Source organism: Anas platyrhynchos, chromosome 25 (genome assembly GCF_047663525.1).
Source record: "Anas platyrhynchos isolate ZD024472 breed Pekin duck chromosome 25, IASCAAS_PekinDuck_T2T, whole genome shotgun sequence".
Taxonomy (NCBI): Eukaryota; Metazoa; Chordata; class Aves; order Anseriformes; family Anatidae; genus Anas; species Anas platyrhynchos.
Window position 1 is genome coordinate 5,663,279 of NC_092611.1, and position 18,501 is coordinate 5,681,779.

General features: G+C 41.9%; 1 protein-coding gene across 1 annotated transcript in view; it reads right to left on the reverse strand.

Annotated features, from left to right (window-relative positions):
- Positions 1–18,107, reverse strand: part of NCAPD3 (non-SMC condensin II complex subunit D3) — a 28,275-nt gene extending 10,168 nt beyond the window's left edge. Inside the window, exons 1-22 of the mRNA XM_027444146.3 lie at positions 17,852–18,107; positions 17,207–17,361; positions 16,634–16,796; positions 16,155–16,339; positions 15,138–15,311; positions 14,657–14,718; positions 14,302–14,389; positions 13,021–13,154; positions 12,254–12,326; positions 11,531–11,656; positions 11,103–11,355; positions 10,525–10,587; positions 10,272–10,355; positions 7,455–7,528; positions 6,427–6,561; positions 5,445–5,665; positions 3,766–3,957; positions 3,330–3,427; positions 3,082–3,197; positions 1,562–1,669; positions 943–1,048; positions 741–848 (exon numbers count right to left, since the gene is read on the reverse strand). Of these exons, the coding sequence (XP_027299947.3) occupies positions 741–848; positions 943–1,048; positions 1,562–1,669; positions 3,082–3,197; positions 3,330–3,427; positions 3,766–3,957; positions 5,445–5,665; positions 6,427–6,561; positions 7,455–7,528; positions 10,272–10,355; positions 10,525–10,587; positions 11,103–11,355; positions 11,531–11,656; positions 12,254–12,326; positions 13,021–13,154; positions 14,302–14,389; positions 14,657–14,718; positions 15,138–15,311; positions 16,155–16,339; positions 16,634–16,796; positions 17,207–17,361; positions 17,852–18,107 (2,974 nt within the window). The remainder of the gene's footprint in view (positions 1–740; positions 849–942; positions 1,049–1,561; positions 1,670–3,081; positions 3,198–3,329; positions 3,428–3,765; positions 3,958–5,444; positions 5,666–6,426; positions 6,562–7,454; positions 7,529–10,271; positions 10,356–10,524; positions 10,588–11,102; positions 11,356–11,530; positions 11,657–12,253; positions 12,327–13,020; positions 13,155–14,301; positions 14,390–14,656; positions 14,719–15,137; positions 15,312–16,154; positions 16,340–16,633; positions 16,797–17,206; positions 17,362–17,851) is intronic.
- Positions 18,108–18,501: the final 394 nt, after the last annotated feature.

Sequence of the window (18,501 nt, forward strand, 5' to 3'; positions counted from 1 at the left end):
GGTATTATTCAAAGCAGCTAAAAAGAACAGCCCCAGCTGTCATAGGCATAGCAGGGAGACACCCACCTCTAAGAGCATCTCTAAACCAACTTAAAATAAAATAGCCCGCATTCTAACATCACTTCTTCCTAACTGTTTCTAAGCTCTGTACAAAAAGTACTCTCTACTGCTTTGGGAAGTTTAAAAGAATGATGTTGAAGAGAAGTTTAAAAGAATGATATTCATAACCACAGAAGTAGTATAAAACCAGTTTCATTTAGCACTCTTCATTGTACTGCAGATGCAGATTTGACCAGGCTTCCATCACACGGTCATTTGTACTAAGGAGAACAAGCAAATATGTACAGTCATTCTGCTCTGAACTGTACCAGGTTTTCGTCAGCCCCTGTTGAGCACCTTATTAAAAGGTAAGACGATCTCTCAGCCAGGAACCAATTCTGAGTACAAGGCCAGCACAAGTCTGCATTGCTAACCATTCATCACTTGCACACCTATGTAGGAAAAATGCATTAACGGACTTGAAAAATAGTTGCATGCATGGCAGTATTTTTATGGTTTGTGCAACTTGTTACCATGGATATCTGCATTGCTAAAAGCTATGAACTGAGGCACTACAAACACTGAGCACTGTGCCTGTTATAATCGACATGGCTTTGGAACAGAACTTTAACCAGGGAGCAGACAGAAAGGGTGGGAATTGGATGAACAAGGGCACAGTTCTGCTGTAGGACAGTGCTTACCTAGAGTAATGAATGCATGAGCTCTGATCACTGGAGGCATAGCTGATCCTCTAAATTGGGACAGTGGCTGAGAAGCTAGAGTTTCCTCACCATCTACAGAGCTTGTCACTACGAAAGAACAGGCCCAGAATGAAAACACACTTTTCAGGTAACAGTGTTGTTCATAAAAGCAAAATTAAAGGCAGTAAGTAGAGCGCCTCACATTGGTTAGAAGAAGCCAAAATGGACTGAATCAAAAGAAAGATGCGTTTCTCCACTTTGGCTGGACACAGCTGTGCAGCCTCACCCAAGGTGAAGAGGTGTCTCACCTATAAAGGAAAAAGCAACACTGGGGTCAAAAGGCAAACAGCAGGAATCAGTACAGTTACTTCTCCAAAGACAACTTAAAACTCCCTCAGTCCTTTCAAGAAGACAGCAGCTAGAGGAATAGAAGGTGAAGCTTTGAAACAGAAATCGGGCGTGTTTAATGTACTATAAAACCTCACTATACACTAACAATATTTAAGTAAACCTTAAAGCATTCTACACATTTTACAGTCTTACTTCCAAACAGCCAATCTAAAAAGTATGACTGGAAAAGCAAAGAAAAAAACAGTCACTTTATTAAAAATACAATGGGCCTCATATCCTTAAAGCAATTTCTAAGGTATAAAACTGCTGTACACTCTCAGGCTCACAAACACGAGATGCCATTACCATATACACAAAGGGTGTACATCAGTACTTTCCCATGTGATAGTTACTGGCATGAGCTCTGTAGAAAACCCATTTTGAGAATACCTACGTCATTTGACCAGTTCACAAAAGGGAACCAAACTTACAAAGAGATCTTCTTGTAATTGCTCTGCTCCATCTTCTTTGAGGACTATATTCGAAATATAACTTTCACAGGTGGATACTAAGTCTCCATACACCTGGTCGAGCAGCTCCTGTTCCATAACAAAACAAAATTTGGCACTTAATTAAACAAAATGTAGACGTGATACATCTCCGCACACAAATCCTTAATTTGAAAACCCTTCTATACTTCGAATAATCTAGGTCCCGTTGAAATCCAGACTCTGACAGCCTTTTTCCTGCACATCAAAGTGCCAAAACAGCTTGAAGAACCTGGCTTTCAGTGATCCACAGGCCTAAGGTTTACTTCATTATAGAAATCCCATAGGTTTAAACAAAAAGAATTTAGGCGACTTTTCCACTTATATCCAGTGCATTTGAGGTTGTCTGTATGAATTTTAACATGTTGTTTCAAAACTGTGGTTCCATTCAAATGAAAATATTATGCAAATTCCAAGCAGGAGGGAGAACCAAAAAAGCTAGTCATCTGCCAGATTGTGAATGAGAATAAAGCATCATTTATCTTTTTTTCTACCATCTAAAACTTGTAGCATAAGAAACTAAATACATATATGTATGGCAGTTATGCCATTAAAGCTGCTGAAGTAACCAATGTATAGGTACACCTGCACTCACAGTTGCAAGTTAACATGTTGTAATGACTGTATGTAACAGGGAGGATTTTCAGATTGTCAATTTATAAAAGAAAACAATACAAAAGAAGAAAACAACAACAAAAAAGCAACAATCCAAGCCATTAATCCACCCAGGCCTCTGAAGAATGGCATATGCAGCTTCGCACACTATTTACTAAACTTCATTGGGATGCCTATTATAAAATAGCTGTCATCAATATTAAAAGAGGATCACAACACATACATCATTAACAAGAGAGGCTTGCACTAGTTCTATCTAGCTTCTCTGTGACTGTACTCAGGCTGACATCACTATTTTACCAGCAAAATGTAGCTCACCTCACTACTAAACAAAGCTATGCCATAAGCAAATGGGGAACTTGGCAGGAAAAAAAAGTGCAAATGATGTGTAACTAACCCCATGTTTGGGCTCATGAAAGAGGCCTAGAAAATGTGTGTATCTACAGCAGCTCTGGTATAGAATAGTCAGTTTACAGGATAAACCTATGGCTTCTAACCGGACCAAGCCCAAGAAATAGCTGCCACCATAGCAGCAGAGCAATAGTTCTCCTTTAGGAATGCTGTAAACTTGGACAGAAGGTCAATGAAGAGTATTTCATCTGTAAAACAAAATCAAAAACTCTGAGCAAAGATCTCTACAAGGCCATCCTTAGCTAGAGGATGCTCTCCGGCAAATCTGCACTGTACCAAGTAAGACAGCTAGGCAGAACAGACTTGAGTTGCTGCAGACAGATCATCCTTGTTTAGTGAGCTAATCAACCAACAGACTGGAGACAGAAGTTGCCTTCAAGAGACAGCCCTCCTGAGTGTAAGACAAGCTATTTTAAAAGGTGTATTTTAAGTCACACCTGTGTCTTCTCTGGTACATCTGCATACGCAAGGCAGAGCTTCTGCAGAGTTTCTACAGCTGGGCTAATCACCTCCAGGGGACATCGAAACTCTCTCAGCCAGCAATTGATGTTATCTGAAAAGGAGACCACACACATAAAATGAGTGTTTTTTAAGCTAATCAACTGCTTGTGGAGAAGAAATAACTGTTAAGCTGTGAGACAAAACCAAACTCTGCCTTCCACTCTGCAGCTTCTCAGTCACTCACCAATCAGCCTCTTGCAGGTGCTCTGAGGGAGGTGCTTTGCGACATGACTGATGACACACAGTATATGTCCTATAGTGTCAGTGCTCACGTTCTGCTGCCTGAAAAACAGCAGCGTGGACAAGCCAAAATTAATGCTGCGGAACACCACCAAACCACGCTAGAAGAATCCTTTCACCTTGGCTATGTATTATCAAGGCAGAGTTGTCAAACCAAATGAAAACTCAAAAAGCTTAATGTAAGACTTCATTACTGCACAGATCTGTGGGCCATTACACCTGCTTCCTCCCTGCACAGACCAGTTGCCTGAATAAAGAACAATGATCTAAGCAGCACTTTGCCTGTCAAAGGACAGGAAGTGCTCACTTGCATTGCTCCTCATCTTTACTCCTGTCTCTTCCCTGCAGAATGGAGGGAAGAGCTCAAAGCACAAACATACCTGCTGACACTGTCCCAGGATTCAATGACCTTGGAGTAATCCAGCTTGGGTGAAGAACCTGCCACCTTAGCAAGCAACATCCAAGCTGGCACAGCATGCTCCGTTTCCACATGAGACATCACGTTATTGATGAAAGTGGAAGAGAATTTTTTCTGCTGGGACCAAATGTAAAAGGCTTTGTTCATGTAACGGCTACAAGGAAGAAAGAAAGAAACACAAGTTAAACAAGGAGTGAACAGAACACTTGCTCTTGGATGCTGCCAGTAAAACCCAGCATCTCTGTCCAGGATACACTGAGAAACACAAGAAAGCTGCTGTCACTTCACATTCCTACTTTCCAGAATATGTCAAGATTTCCACTACATGTTTTACTAGCAGGACTTTTGGTCTCTTTCAGTTACCTGCTCTGATGGTTACAGTTCATATCAGTTACCAGTCCTAATGCATTACAGAGCTGCCACACAAGCATGAATGTAGTGCAGCGTGTCAGTGAGACAGAACTGGTATCACAACGAATCAAGAAAACATTTCAGCAACCTGTACCAAAGACTTTCCAGCAGTTTTTATTTGAACACCCATAATGGAACAGGACGTGATGTTGAGGCACCACAAGCTGCCCATTTTTCTGTTTTAGCTGTAGCCCCCTTCACATTGAGAGAGTTCTAACATTTATCAAGCTGCAAGGTACTCTAAGGTCATGAAGTAGAAGGTGCCACAACTCTGTCAACTCTGCAAACTATGTCATGAAATAGCCCAAATTAGATCACTGACAGTGGTACAGATTGGCAAGGCAGCACAAGCAGTATCTCATTTTCTATTTCGGAGCTATTATGCCCTGTTGACTAATAAACATACAGCTGCCTTTGATCAATGTTGCGTCCTTGCCATACTGTGTTATCCCTTTTCTTCTGCTTCATCCCACAGCATTCTGCAAAAGGCAGAATAATTCTATTTGTCATAAGACAAGTAACATATTGTACATCAGAATTAATAAAAGACAATCTTCTCCTTTCTTTATATATCCTCTCTTACTTCTGTCATCAGAACACCTCCATTTAACATTCATGCTGCTACCAACACACCAAGAATAGCAGGTGACATTCCCGTATACGAATGCTAGAGTTCAGGGAGACTGCACAGGTAACAAAAGCAAATAAAAATACTTGACACAAAGCAAAACTGCACTCTTCTCACCAGCTGCCAATGTGTCTGTTTGACAGTTCATGTGTCCTAAGAGCTGGCAGAGCAGCACAAGCAGCTCACAATGTGATAGCTTCCATCTCTAGCAGCAGCATGCACTTACGTTGACTACTTCAAGCTGAAAATTCAAATAGCTTAAAAAAACCCAACCCACCAATAAATTTAGTTTCTTGCCCTTATGCAGTAGGCAGCTCATGCATTTAAATAATATGTAAACTATGATACATAATGGTCTGTGGTCACATGAGGAATAGGAGAGCTAGGAGTATAAGCTCATGCTCCTATCCTAGTCCTCTGGTCAATAGGCAATTTCCTACTGTAAAGAGAAAACTGCACATTCCAATACGATCAAGTTTTTTTTTTTTTTTAAATCTGGATTTTGTCCATGAATGCTAATGTACTAAAGGCAATAAAGACATCCAGGTCACTAGACAAAGGGCTGTTATGGAAACGCCAGCAATGCAGGGAGAGACACTTACCTCAGCTCCTGGCTCTCTGAAGTCAAGAGGGTAAGGAGCTCCCACGCTAGAGTCTGCTTTTGATCTTCGCTCTGGAATTTCGTATAATGCTTTATATGCTGCAACAAGACCTGGTCAAGGCAATCCAAGGCCTTTTCTTGAACAGAGTTTTCAGTGTCCATCACAACAGGCACAACTCCGTGTAACCAGGCCTTCTGCACCAGGACGTTATCGTGCTGAGACTGAGAGAAATGCACTTCATATTAGAAACATTTCTTAGTATTTCTACGGTTCTATATGCACAGGTAAGATCAGCAAGAGCCTAGAAACCTTGAGAGTCATTTATCAACTTTTAAAATACATTTTAATAAGACAGCATGCTGCTAAACTAGCACAGTGTTGTGGCAGCATGCGGGACAAGGGAACAAATTTCCTTGACACCACCCAAGGTACTGATTGTAACTATGATCAAGATACCTGGGGTACGGTACTGTACTACTTTTGTTTTGTTTTGAAGCCCTATAAATAATTGCAATAGTATTGCAATAAAACTGTATAGCAGATGATTTAACACTAAAACCAAAGAGTTTTGATTAATATCAACCTCACGCTCCAACACTAAGATACTAAACCTTTGAGAATAAATTGAAGACGAAAAATATTACAGTGCTATCATCTACATATTACGTCCCAGTGAAGTGATTCAGCTTTCTCTCTCCCCAGCTTGAGAAGGCCAGCAACATAAACATTTTCTCCATGACATATAAATCAGTAGTCAGGAATATAAATGTTTCCAACAGCTGGAAGCATCCTACATAAATCACAAGTATGTGTAAGTTATGACTTCAAGTCAAGAGATAATAAAAAAATAAAATGCAGTCATAAAACGAAATTTGGTGAACGAACAACTGATGTGTACCAGATTTGCCTGTGTCCTCCTCATTTCAACCTACACTTCATCCACCTCAGGTCTGGATAAGAGTTCATGGTATTTTTTTCTCACCACAAGGAGCTCTGTTATAGACTGCAAGGCCTGCTTCCGCACAGAAACTGCAGGGTCCCGGCAACGCTCCTGAAGAGTGGACAAATCTTCTGCAGTACAAGGGATCACTTTGTGTTTCAGGATGTTCATAAAGACCTGGAAGTCAAATACCAGCACAATTTTGCTGGGAATACAGGCCAAGAGCACTGGGTAACAAATCAAAAAGACATTCTACTCCTCACCAACTTTAACTAGAGATTAAAGTATCTCACTGAGAGCAAAGAATAATATTAATAATTTCCACGTACTGGGCAGAACTTCATACAGAAAGCATCCTTTCAGTCATTCAGATTTTAAAACAGAATTCTGTATAGAATTAATGTCACAATTTCCCCTTGAAACTGAGATTTCTCTTGCGTGACTTATGTCTCTTACCCAGAGATAAAGGGGGGGAGAACTGAAATGCCTCTCAACAGAACAGTTATAAATTCTACACTTGAGAAGCTCAAAACAGCCTGGGAACTGAAGGGGAAGAACTGGGGGAAAGAAGACTAATATTAAGTCAGTCAACAGCAGATGCATATTTAATAAAATGATGAAATTTTCATTGAAGAATCTCTTTTAAAGCTCATGACTTAATTAAAAAGAATTAAGCAACAAGCAAAGCAAGGCATTCCTCAAAAGGATGGTAGATATAACCTAAAGTCTCTGTTAACAAGGTTGAAACAAAATTAAGTACTCATTATGCCTGAGCTTATAAAGAAGTCACTCAAGTTGAATGGCTATTGACACTTGAAAAGAGGCTCTCTAAGTGATGGAGTAAGTGAACGCTGGCAAGAATACTAGGAAAAAAAAAATCATCATCGTGCTTGCATTGTTTACTTATCAGGAACTATTAGACAAGACCTTTTTAAGGCTTATATACATTCTGTACAAATAGCAAAAAACTACAGATGGGCAAACTTGCATGCAGTTGGTTATTGCCTGATTATTTTAACTTCATTCTGGGTAATCACGCAGAACAAGAACACGTGCAGAAAACACTGTACCTGGAGAGCAGATTTCCTCACATTGGTTTTCTCATCCCCAGCTCGCAGTCTGAGCATGGCCATGACTTCCTTTCCTATCCAAAACCATGATAAAAAGAAATTATAATACCCACCTAGACAGATTTCCCCCCACCATTTTGCAGTGCTAACATGCAGTACGCTGTGCAGAGACAAGGAGGGACACAGCTCTGAACTTGGCTGAGCAATAGATTTGTTCCCCAAGGCTTTCAGAGGCAAGAGATTGGGATGGAAGAAAGCACAGCAAGAAAAAAAAAATTGGAAATAATCTTGGGTTCTTTGCAGCTGTCATTCTGCCAGAGGAAAAAAAAAAAACAAACAAATTCTTAAACTTTGAAAATAAATCCTAAGACTTATTACAAAAGAAATCAATGTACCAAATCATTCGATACACACAGCAAAAAGAAATGATTCGTAATTTCCGACACATTTATTTTCCTATATAAGAGATGTTAGGTTACCTTCAAAGTTTGAAAGCTCAGAGAAATCACGCCAAGTTCTAATCAAAGTGTACAGCACAGGTAACTCTGCCATATGTGGGAAAACCACACAGAGTAACCCCAGATCCACCGCAGACACATGATAGATCCATCAACTTGTATGCAAATAGTTCAGAATGCCTACAACAACCTTTTCTGAATTATGCCTCACAGCTCCACACGATATAAAGTACTAATATATGAATTACTCTATTTTACAGAGGGGAAACCTCTCCATTTTGGATCTGACTGAATTCCTGAGCTGCAGAATGGCTGTTGCGAAGAAGAACCCAGGAGTCTGCAAGGAAACCAGAACACATCCCCCCTACTGAATGGAAAGTTAAACCTTATAAGAAGTTTTACTTTTAACAGCTATATTTATACATATTTCTGCACATTCTCAGGGAAAAAAATACATTTTACTTTATAATAATAAAATATTTTATTAACTGACACACTACTGAATATATAAAGCAAAAACTATTTCTCAGCTTTTGAATAATTTAAGTGGACTACTGACAAACAATACTGATTTCAACCATTGTACTCTTGCTTTTAAGGCTTCTATTTATTACTACTTATTTGAATTCTGGCAGAAAGAGATTTCCTAAGAATATGTCAAATCTGGTAACCTGGTACTTTGAGAGATTCATCTGGAGGTCTACTGCGTTGCCATTAAGAAACAGGATTAGTCACAGGGAAATAATCAACAGTAGTTTGAAAGCAGGTTTTTACCAAAGGAAGCAAAGGGGTTTTGATCTGCATGATTAGTACTTTCTTAATTGGCAGGTAACTACAATTGCATCTTCCTCCTGAGAATAGCTTGATGGAAAAGCACAGAACCTTTTCACTGCAAGACTTCGCCAAAGAAATAAAAAAATAATCAAGCTCCTGTGAAGGTGACCAAATCTGCTGAATTAGTCACACTTTGACAATTGTCATTGATTTTTACTCACAGTGACACAGGAAAAACAAACAAAAAACCCCTGGGTCCTAAATGGCTGAGAACTAGCAAGGGAACACACTGTTTATGCACTGTCGGGCACTGAATATTCTGTAGAGCACACTTCACCCTGCAGATTATCCCTACCCTTCTTATCTTTGCCCTTGTGCATATAGCGAGTTCTGAATATCCTCAGCTAAGATTTATTTTGCTTCTAAAATATGAGCTGTTTGGTCTTCATAGAAATGCAAAATGAGCACAGGCATAAGCCAAACAAGTGTGTGCCAGACAGCTTTGCTAATGCACCTTGACTGACTCTGAGCGCACTGTTTCTCAGCTATCCTCTTGAGCCACAGACAGCCTTTTTTCATCCAAGCCTTTTCTTAATTTGTTTTGCCAAGTGCCAAGTGTATGCTCAGCTGGGTATCGGATACAAAACCAGGCATCTGCTGCCACACAGAGCCTGCAACTAAACAGGGACTGCACAATACCTTAAGTGGCCCGGAGGACAGTTCTATCGGAGAAAGCAGATTAATGAAATTTATCAGCAAAATGTTTTAAAAGAAAGCTTTCAATAGAGAAGATAGAAGCCTGGCTCGTGGAGATAGGGAGAGAGATCCCACATGAAGAGCAGCGTGAGAAATGTAACAAAGCCACAAATGCAGGATGCGAACTAAGCAGTAAATTGAATTGTCAGCAGTTCAAGAGAGGTGAACAGCAAGAACTGAGAGCAAAGATACCAGCAGAGGCCTAAAGGTTAGGAAGAAGAGATTTTACGTTGAAGAGATTCAAAGAAACATCACAGCCACAAAAGCCAACTTCTATGCTGATTTCATGCCATCAAGAAATTAGAACCATCAGGTTGACGTTCTGCATCAGTCCATTTAACCTCACGCTTTGCTTTCAACTCCAGCCAATAGCTGATGCTGCAGAGAATTAAATTCTTCCCTGCATCACAGAGCTAGACGAAGGTGCTGTGTTTTATGCAGCGAAAATATATTAGTTCTTTGTGCACTGGAGCAAGAGATTTAATTACCCTTAAATTTATGGAGTTACAAGTATTATATCCCACATCAATTACCATCCTTTTTGGAAAGGATAAATTACCTGCTTTTCAACAAGTGTTGCTACCACATTAGTACAAATGAACATCAGTATTTCACGATTAAATGTATCTTCCAGACTTAAGTGGAAATAGTATTTCTTTATCGCTGGCACTTCCACCCCCCTTCATCACCCCTAAGTGGTTTTTAACAGCTCTACAGAAAGATCTCTCTGCTTTCCTTGAAAAATGGACAATGAACACACTTCAGAAAATCTAATTTCAATTAAAGTTTTGAAAAGCTATCTGAAAAGGCCAGGATAATGTTGATGTACCATCAAGCACAGCAGTATCGTTGCCGCCTGTCAGCTCAATAGTTTTGAAAGTCGGCAGGGTCTTCAATGGATTGTTGGATGTAGCTGAAAGAAAAGTTCAAAGTTTAAGAACAAAAACAGCTTACATTCAACTAAGCAACATGGTTCATTGTTAAATGAGAGCTTCATGCACGCCCTATGTTTATAGGTACATTTTTAGAAAATGGCATGCCAAGAAAAGTCTGAGGCTTATCATAAGAGAATGACTCTATACCTTCTGCACCGATGATCGAACTCGTACTGTTTGTGTTTGCTTCCAAGACTGCATGGTCATAGGCTGCCAAAAAGAAATAAAAAAAGAAATTAAATGAATCGTTTTCATTCAGGATATTCTGTCATTCCAAATTTTTTCAAGCAAGTGATCTAACCATTGGATGCTGTATGCACACTTCTGAGTTGTGCCATCTGGCCTTTACCAAACCTGAGGGAGTTCAGAATGCCAATCACGAAAACCCAAATTTAGCAGAGGTAAAAGGCAACTCAAGACTTAATCAACTGATAGTCAAGAATTAATCTCTTTCTAAATGTACAATTCCATTTTTTGGTAAATATCTGCCAAAGATATCTCATGCAGGAATCTATTTAGAGCAGATATATGACAATGAATGCCTTCCAAATATAAGGCTTCACAAGTAACGAGACTCATCTATTACTTCTCTTTATGACACAACACACAAGGGCACTCAGTGCAAATTTCAAAGAGCCTGACAACTAGTGCTGCTGTCTCCCAATAATGACTCCCCAGAAAACTCCAGAAACATTTTAACCATTTAATTTACCCATAATACTTACAGCCTTGTAATAAATCCTGTATACTATCCAAGGCAGCAGCACCTTTCATTTCCAGACAGCGGGCAAAACTGCTTAAAGCTTTGCTACGGACCATGGATGCTTTGTCCGAACACCGGCCAAACACCATGACCTGTACTAAAAACTTGTGCTTTAGAAACTTCTGCTGATCCTGTGACAAGGAGACACCTGAGTTTCTCTCTGGCACATCCAACAGAGCTAAAGCTACATCAAGAGCAAACACTCTGTAGGAAATCTGAAAGAGAAAATGCACAAGGTGCTGCGTCAATGTAAGCAGACACAGGTTTTACGTACGTAGTTTATCAAACTCTTGGTTATCAGCAACAATTATGCTATTCAGTACTGCTATTGAACTTTTCCTCCTCACAGCACTGCTGTAGCTGAACTCTGGAACAGTAAGATGTACTTACTTTACTGTTGTGTGAGTATTTATAAAGCCAAGCAATGAAGTCAGCAAACTCTATACAAGGCAGTTTATTCAGCAAATTCACCAAGGCCTGTGCAGCATATGTGCGATAATCAGCCTTATCTGGGACCTGAAAAACAGGAACAATGGCACATTACAATATTTCAGCGCTCTGCTCTAGAAGCCAGAAGGGCATTTTATAGCATAAGAGCATTATTTGTTTATTTAATGAGGCAAAATGGCCACATTCAGGAAGCACTGGGATAACAATCACAGCTTCCTTGGTCACTGCTTCAGCACTCACACATGCAAAGCAAGTTCCCCGAAGCAGAGGTGGAGCTCAGATTAAATCAAGAGGCAGTGTTTCTACATGGCAGACTTCAGATGGTTAGTGAAGAAAGAGCTCTCATAATCCTCATTTTCCTCTACTAAAACAGTGTTAAAAGCAACTGCAGATTTGGGAAGGCCAGAAGTAGGGTACAGTTTATTGTAAATGAGGGGAGGAAGTGTCAGGATTCTCCTAGGACGTGACAAGATTTTGAAGACATCTGGGAAATCCAATAAAAATTAACACACAATGTGATCGGGCTGTAAAGAAACGTGCAGACAATGAAAATATTTTAATTCCTTATAAAACACGATGAAAAAAATCATCAAACTGTTAGAGATACTGCAATATATCCACACACAAGTTCTTCAGCCCAAGATACACCAGAGAGTAGCATACCTTGGTGCAGATATGTTGCAGTAATATTCGAAGAACAGGAAAGGCAACTTCTTTCAGCTCCTCTACTACAGAACTGTGCAGAAGGAAAAACAAGCACGTTTTAATAAGGCTGTTTATATAACAGAGCAAAAATCACATATGGAATGTTCCTTTTGAAATGCATTCTGAAAGGTGCACGTTCTGGAATCGCCTGGGCTGGTGTAAACGATACTGTCAGAGAGCAGACCTACTTACTTTACACATTAACCTGACTTTGCAGGCAGAAAACGTTTCTTCCAGTACTTTCCTACAAGGAGAAGGGCAATATGAAAAGCTTCTTTATTCTTAATCTACTTATTAAATGTTGTCTGTGGATCTTTGCACAAACTAGACTTTTGAAAAACACAGATCCCTACAAATAATCAAAGGCAAAACATCTTTAAGCAGGAGAAAGCAAAGAAATAAAGAGAAATGACCTCCTTACTAATATTTTATCTTCTTCATAATAATAAACTACAAAATAATAACTTACGAAACCCGAAAAACTGAAGACACAAAGCAACAGACAGAAAGTACCTCCCTTCCACTCATTGTCACTGCTCTGTCAAACAGCTCCTCATTTTCCCTCCAACAGCAAGTTCAGTAAATTCCCATTACACAAATTTTAATTAAGCCCCAATTGCACAAACTTCAAAGTCAGTCCCACTTCGTCTCATCCCTTTATCAACCAAAGAGTAAAGCAAAAGCAGACAGAAGAGCAGACATACCCAGGAAGGGTAGTACTTCACCTGATGAATTTTATAGCCTGATTCCTGGCACTGATCACAGCTGATGTGATTGCAAGAACTGAGTGTCTGGAACCTACACCACCTTCCACCATCAGAATGACACTGAGGATTCGTTGGAAGACACAACGAAGAACCTGGAAGGGAAAGATTATCTTCACGTTCATCTTCAGTAGCAGCTGGAGCAGACAGTAGCATTCTTAACTAGTTTTACAAAATAATTCTCAACCAAACAAGCTTCAGCCCAAGTCATAGAACCTGACAAAACATGACCTCTGGCAGAATTCAGAGAGGACCCATTAATACACAGAACTTCCCTAGCTGTAATGTTCTCATACAAGTCCAGTAAGGCCTGAGAGCATCCTGACAACACCTACAGATCCGCTCCAAAGCGGTTCAATTTGCCAGAAACATTTGGAATGTGGTAAAATTCCTTGTTTTTTTTTTTTCTTCTTTTAAACAGAAGACATCTTAAAATGAATGCATGTTTTTACTGCCACTTGCACTAGAACTTTTGGAGTTTCCTCCCTGCCGCACTTTTGGGACCACAGCATGCCTCATCATCTTGAGGCTCACTGAGCAGTCCAACAGGAGAGACAGGGAAGATGAGGTCGGTCTAAAAAAGGGAACATAGATCTTGGTTTATGCAAATTCACCAAGCACGGTCACACCCAGAGTTCAAAAGCTCCATCTACAGGAGCAGCACACACACAGGTAAGCAGGGGATGACACACCATGCTGAAGAATTTACCAAAATAAAAATGTAAAGCTGTAGCCAGATTTCTGGTACAACTGGATGTTCCATGATGACACAGTGTTCTCTGAACTAGCATCAGTCCTGCTTACCATGATCTGGGCATAATGTTTCCCCTGATCCCATCATGCTTCTCTGCTGCACAATCAAACGCCACAGCACGCTACAGAAACAGTGCTGGAGCTCCACCTAGCAGGGGACAAGAAAATCCAGGCAAAGGCAGTAACCTGGAGTTCTCTTGTTAAAGATTCAAAGGTCTAACATCACTGCAGCTATCCTCCGTTTTCAATTAATTCATCCAAAATGTCACTAAAGCCCAGAACATAACACACATGAAACGCGTTGTCCTACAAGTCAAAGGAAATATGCACTGGGGCAGAAAAAAGCATCTTGACTCTGACATGGCAAACACATGTGCACACATGTATAAAGTAAAAATACCCAACAAAACGATGTGTAAAGAACGAAGGAAACAACTACTGCTTTTCAATAGAGCAGTGAGAATTCTAAAGACTTTGTCCAACTTTTACCTTATTTTCGGTACCATGCAGAGGGGAGCACAGTAGCCACAGCCCATAATAGGCCAGCTCGGGGATATATTTGGCTTCGTTAACGTTCCTAGGCAAAAGAAGGCAAAGAGATGTCTTAATCTCTCATCAGAGAAACATTTACTACAACTGTTACAATTAACTGTGCTCATTGACTGGAAAACGTTCAATAATCACTAAATGTTGTTTACTTTTAGCTAGGTGGAACACGTTCTAATTATCTCTTCTGAAAGAAATCAATGCTTTCATTTTGGTATAATCAGGATAATAACAACACAAGCGCTGAGGGCTTTACTTCTCCAAGGCACCGTATAAACATTCAGAATTAATTGCTCACATTGTTGCTGAAAACTTGAACTCGTGTTCCACCGGCTCAAAGTTTGTCATTTCAACAAAGATCTGCAAAGAAAGAAAGCTAAGCTTAGCTGATTCACACAAGGACGTGATGTGCAGGTCTGCTTGGGTGCCAGAACAGAGAATGTGAGCTCTGTAACTCTGAAACCACAGTCCCTCGCATGACACAGAACATAAGCAGACCCCAAAATCCCCAGGCTCAATATTGTGTGTCTTTCCCCTGGGTACAGTGAGGGTTAACACCACAAAATGGAACAGGAATGGCCCAGCTGGCATCAGCCAGCAAGCACTAAGCATAAGACACAGACACAGAGCATGTACCCTGCCCTGAGATTTATAGAGAACAGTCTGTTCAGGGGACCAGTCTGTGAAAGGCAGGCCTGCCAACACTCCTGCGTCCTTACAGGGTTCTGCATCGTGTTTGTGGTGGAGGACATAAGGTTCCCTGAGTAGAATCTTATTACCTGCAGGCAGTTCTGCAAACACTGAGGTTTTTCTTTTAGGGAGAACTTTTGTAGAAGTCTTAGGATGTTTTTGAAAAGAAGAAAGATTGATTTGCGAACTTGAAGAAGATCATCAGTTGAAAAGTAAACCTCGTCAGGGTCCTCTTCTTCCTCCTCTTCGAGCATCTCGTCCACCTGTATTGGTAGAGAAAAGAAACAGAACTGTCTTGCCCCACAGCAGTGACTGATCTCTTTTGCACATTTTGGTGTTTCAAAGAGTTCTCAGGCTCGGTCCTACAGTATTTCACATCCAAAATTCTAAGTCTTTTCATTCAGATTAGTTAAATGCATCTAATAATGGAAAAAAAAAAAAAAAAAGGAAAAACAGGCAGAAGGATGAAAGCTGCATACACTGCAAGAAAGCTCCAGCAGAGCTTATCCTCATTTTGCAGGTTTCAAATGAGGAAAGTCCATCGGAACTGAAGACAATTATCTGAATTCTAATATGATAACTGAAATCCATCATCTTCCCTTGCTTGTCATTACCCCCTGGCACCAATATTCCGTCGGGATTCTGATGTGTGATCCTTGGTTCCATTTAAAAATCACATAAGCATCAGTTGGCAGCTGAGTACAGCTAACCACAGCATTCAGCCCTTAACTCCCCATCAGCAAGGAAACTCGAATGCTGTTTGCAAGCTTGTCACATACGAACTTGCAGATGTCCTGAAGAAGATGATATAAATTAGCTTCTCCCTTTGCTACGGAGCTTTCTAACAATGTTACAGACAAATAAGCTTCACTTTTCTATTCATCAGCAGCCAAGAAACTGAACTGAATCATCAGACCTCTGAAATTCTTAACAATAGCTAGAGAATCAAAAGTACAGACCAACTGCTGAAGAAAAGGTTAAGCAAAAGAAAAAAAAACAAAGGCTGAAAAAGAGAACTATCACACTAACCTAGAACTTAAATAGGTTGCCAACAATTTGCTCATTAATAGAGGCTTTTATCTGAAGACATTACACAAACATCTTACGTTGGAGCTCCTGTTCCTGCTTGGCTTTCCTTTCTTTCTATTTGTTCTTGCATTGGTCTGAGAGCTTGCAGCATGCGTCTTCTTTCTTTTCCTCATCAGGTTTGGTTCCTGAGGCCAGCTTTTTCTCAGGATTTGAAGACATTTATCAAACATCAGCATGTGGAACATCCGGCTAGCTATACTACCTGCCCAGAGAAGAAAATATGAGCCACCTTCTGGACAAAATACGTAGACAGCAGAAAGTCACCTGGCCATCTCTCCATTTGCTTTTACAGAAGGAGATGGCAAGGACAGAAGCACTGTCCTAGGAACCTAAGAAAGATCAGCAGGAGAAAAAAAAGTATCATTTGAACAAAACCTGTTGGTATCAGGTCCTACAATCAGCAACGACATTCTCCAGTAGTATCACTACCCGACTGCCCCCTGCAACAAGGAATCATGTTTTATCCAACCATAAGGAGGTGCATCCCTTCACTCACCTGGGATTTCGAGCAGTAAGAAGTACAACCCAGCTGCATGAAGAGCATAAACCCTCTGCTGCGTGTTAGCTTTTTTATCCAGGCCCGCTTGGACAAAGTGGTACAACACAGCCACAAGAGCGTTCTGCGAGAGGTTGTTTTCAGCAAACAAGGCCCAGATATTCTAAGGCAAAATACAAGAACAGCAGTAAGAAACCCAGCAAGAAGCTAGCTCTCTACAAGGACACCCACTCAAAAAAGACCTCAGACAAAATGGTTATCACAAAGGCCTTTCTCATGCTGTACTCTAAAAATTCTTGTGAGCTATACTGTGGCAAGACATTTCCTTTGCAGTTACCACGAATATTTTAACAGTTGCCGCTGCAATCAAACCACACATACATGTGATTTTTGGATAAACATCGTAATTGGTTTCCTCTGAAATATTCTGTTGTGTATGCCAGACAAAGATTTTCTGGTGCAGTCTCTCCGAATATTTTTATAAAATTCAAGCCAGGATAGCCTTGAATAACAGCAAAACACAGGACCTGTGTCTTTGCTGGGCACTCTGCAGCCTGGTGTGATCAGCCTTACCCGTCTGTTCTCATTGTCCACAACAGTGAACGGAGAGAGAGCCTGGTAAAGGCAGGTGAAAGCATTCAGCCCATCTTCTGTGATCTCCCTTTCTATCTTGGGGTCCAGAGGTTCAGCCTCTGTGAAATCGAGGTCCCAGACTGTGTTCACCCAGACTACAAGACATGAAAAAAAGAAAAGAGATGTGAAGTTTGTTTTGCATTGCTGGTAAGACAGAAGCAGGTGTTTGTGTGCTGACCACCTCGACGTCCAGACCTAAGGCAAGGTGGGTTTAGACGCTTTGGGGTGTGTTCTTTATATTATTTTCAGCCCATGTAGTTGCAGTTCTTTATATTATTTTGTGGATTTCTCTAAAGACTGGTTTGCACACACAGGTGAACATACACTAAAGCACCCCAGACACCCACACAGGGGGCACACACACACGAGCACACACCAAAACACCCGTGGGGCAGCCCCACCCCCCGACACACACACAGCTCCCACACAAACCACTTATTTTATCTTTTTTCCCCCGAATTTCCCTCAAAACGGGTTTGCGGGTACGCGCTGACAGCCATTAGAAGACAACAGGGGCTGCCCCGTCCCTGACACATCCACACCCGGGCTGCCCCCGGCACCCAGCGCCCCGCTCCCCGCCCTCACCGCCGGGCAGCTCCCGCAGCCGCCACAGCGCCAGAGCTCGCAGCGCCTCCTCCTCAGCCGCCGCCGCCATTTTGTTGCCGCCACCCGGCGCCTTCGAAGCGACCAATGGCGAGCGGCCGCGGGGCCGGCGGCCAATGGGCGGGCGGCATCCCGGAAGGGAAAGCGGGAAGGGGCGGGGCGGAGGCTGCGCGGCGGGGAGGGGCGGGGCCGGCGGGCGGAGCGCCGCGGGGACGGGGCCCGGGGCGTGGGGGCGCATGCGCGCTGCGGGACCGGCCCCGGACGGCGGCGGCGGCGGCGGCGGAGGGTGGGGAGGGGGAGACGGGGGAGGGCCCCGGACACGGTCCCGGTGCTGGGCCCGGTCCCGGTCCGGATCCGGATTTGGGTCCAGATCGTCATCCCGGTTCTGGTCCCGGTCCGGTCCTGATCTCGGTCCGGTCCTGATCTGGGTCCCGGTCCTGATCCCGGTGCCGGTCACGACCCGGTCCTGATCCTGATCCGGATTCCGGTCCTGGTCCCGGTTCTGATCCGGATCCGGGTCCGGATCCCGGTCCTGAATCGGCCCTGGTCCTGATCCGGTCCTGATCCGGATCCCGGTGCTGATCCCGGTCCCGGTCCCGACCCGGTCCTGATCCTGATCCTGATCCGGATTC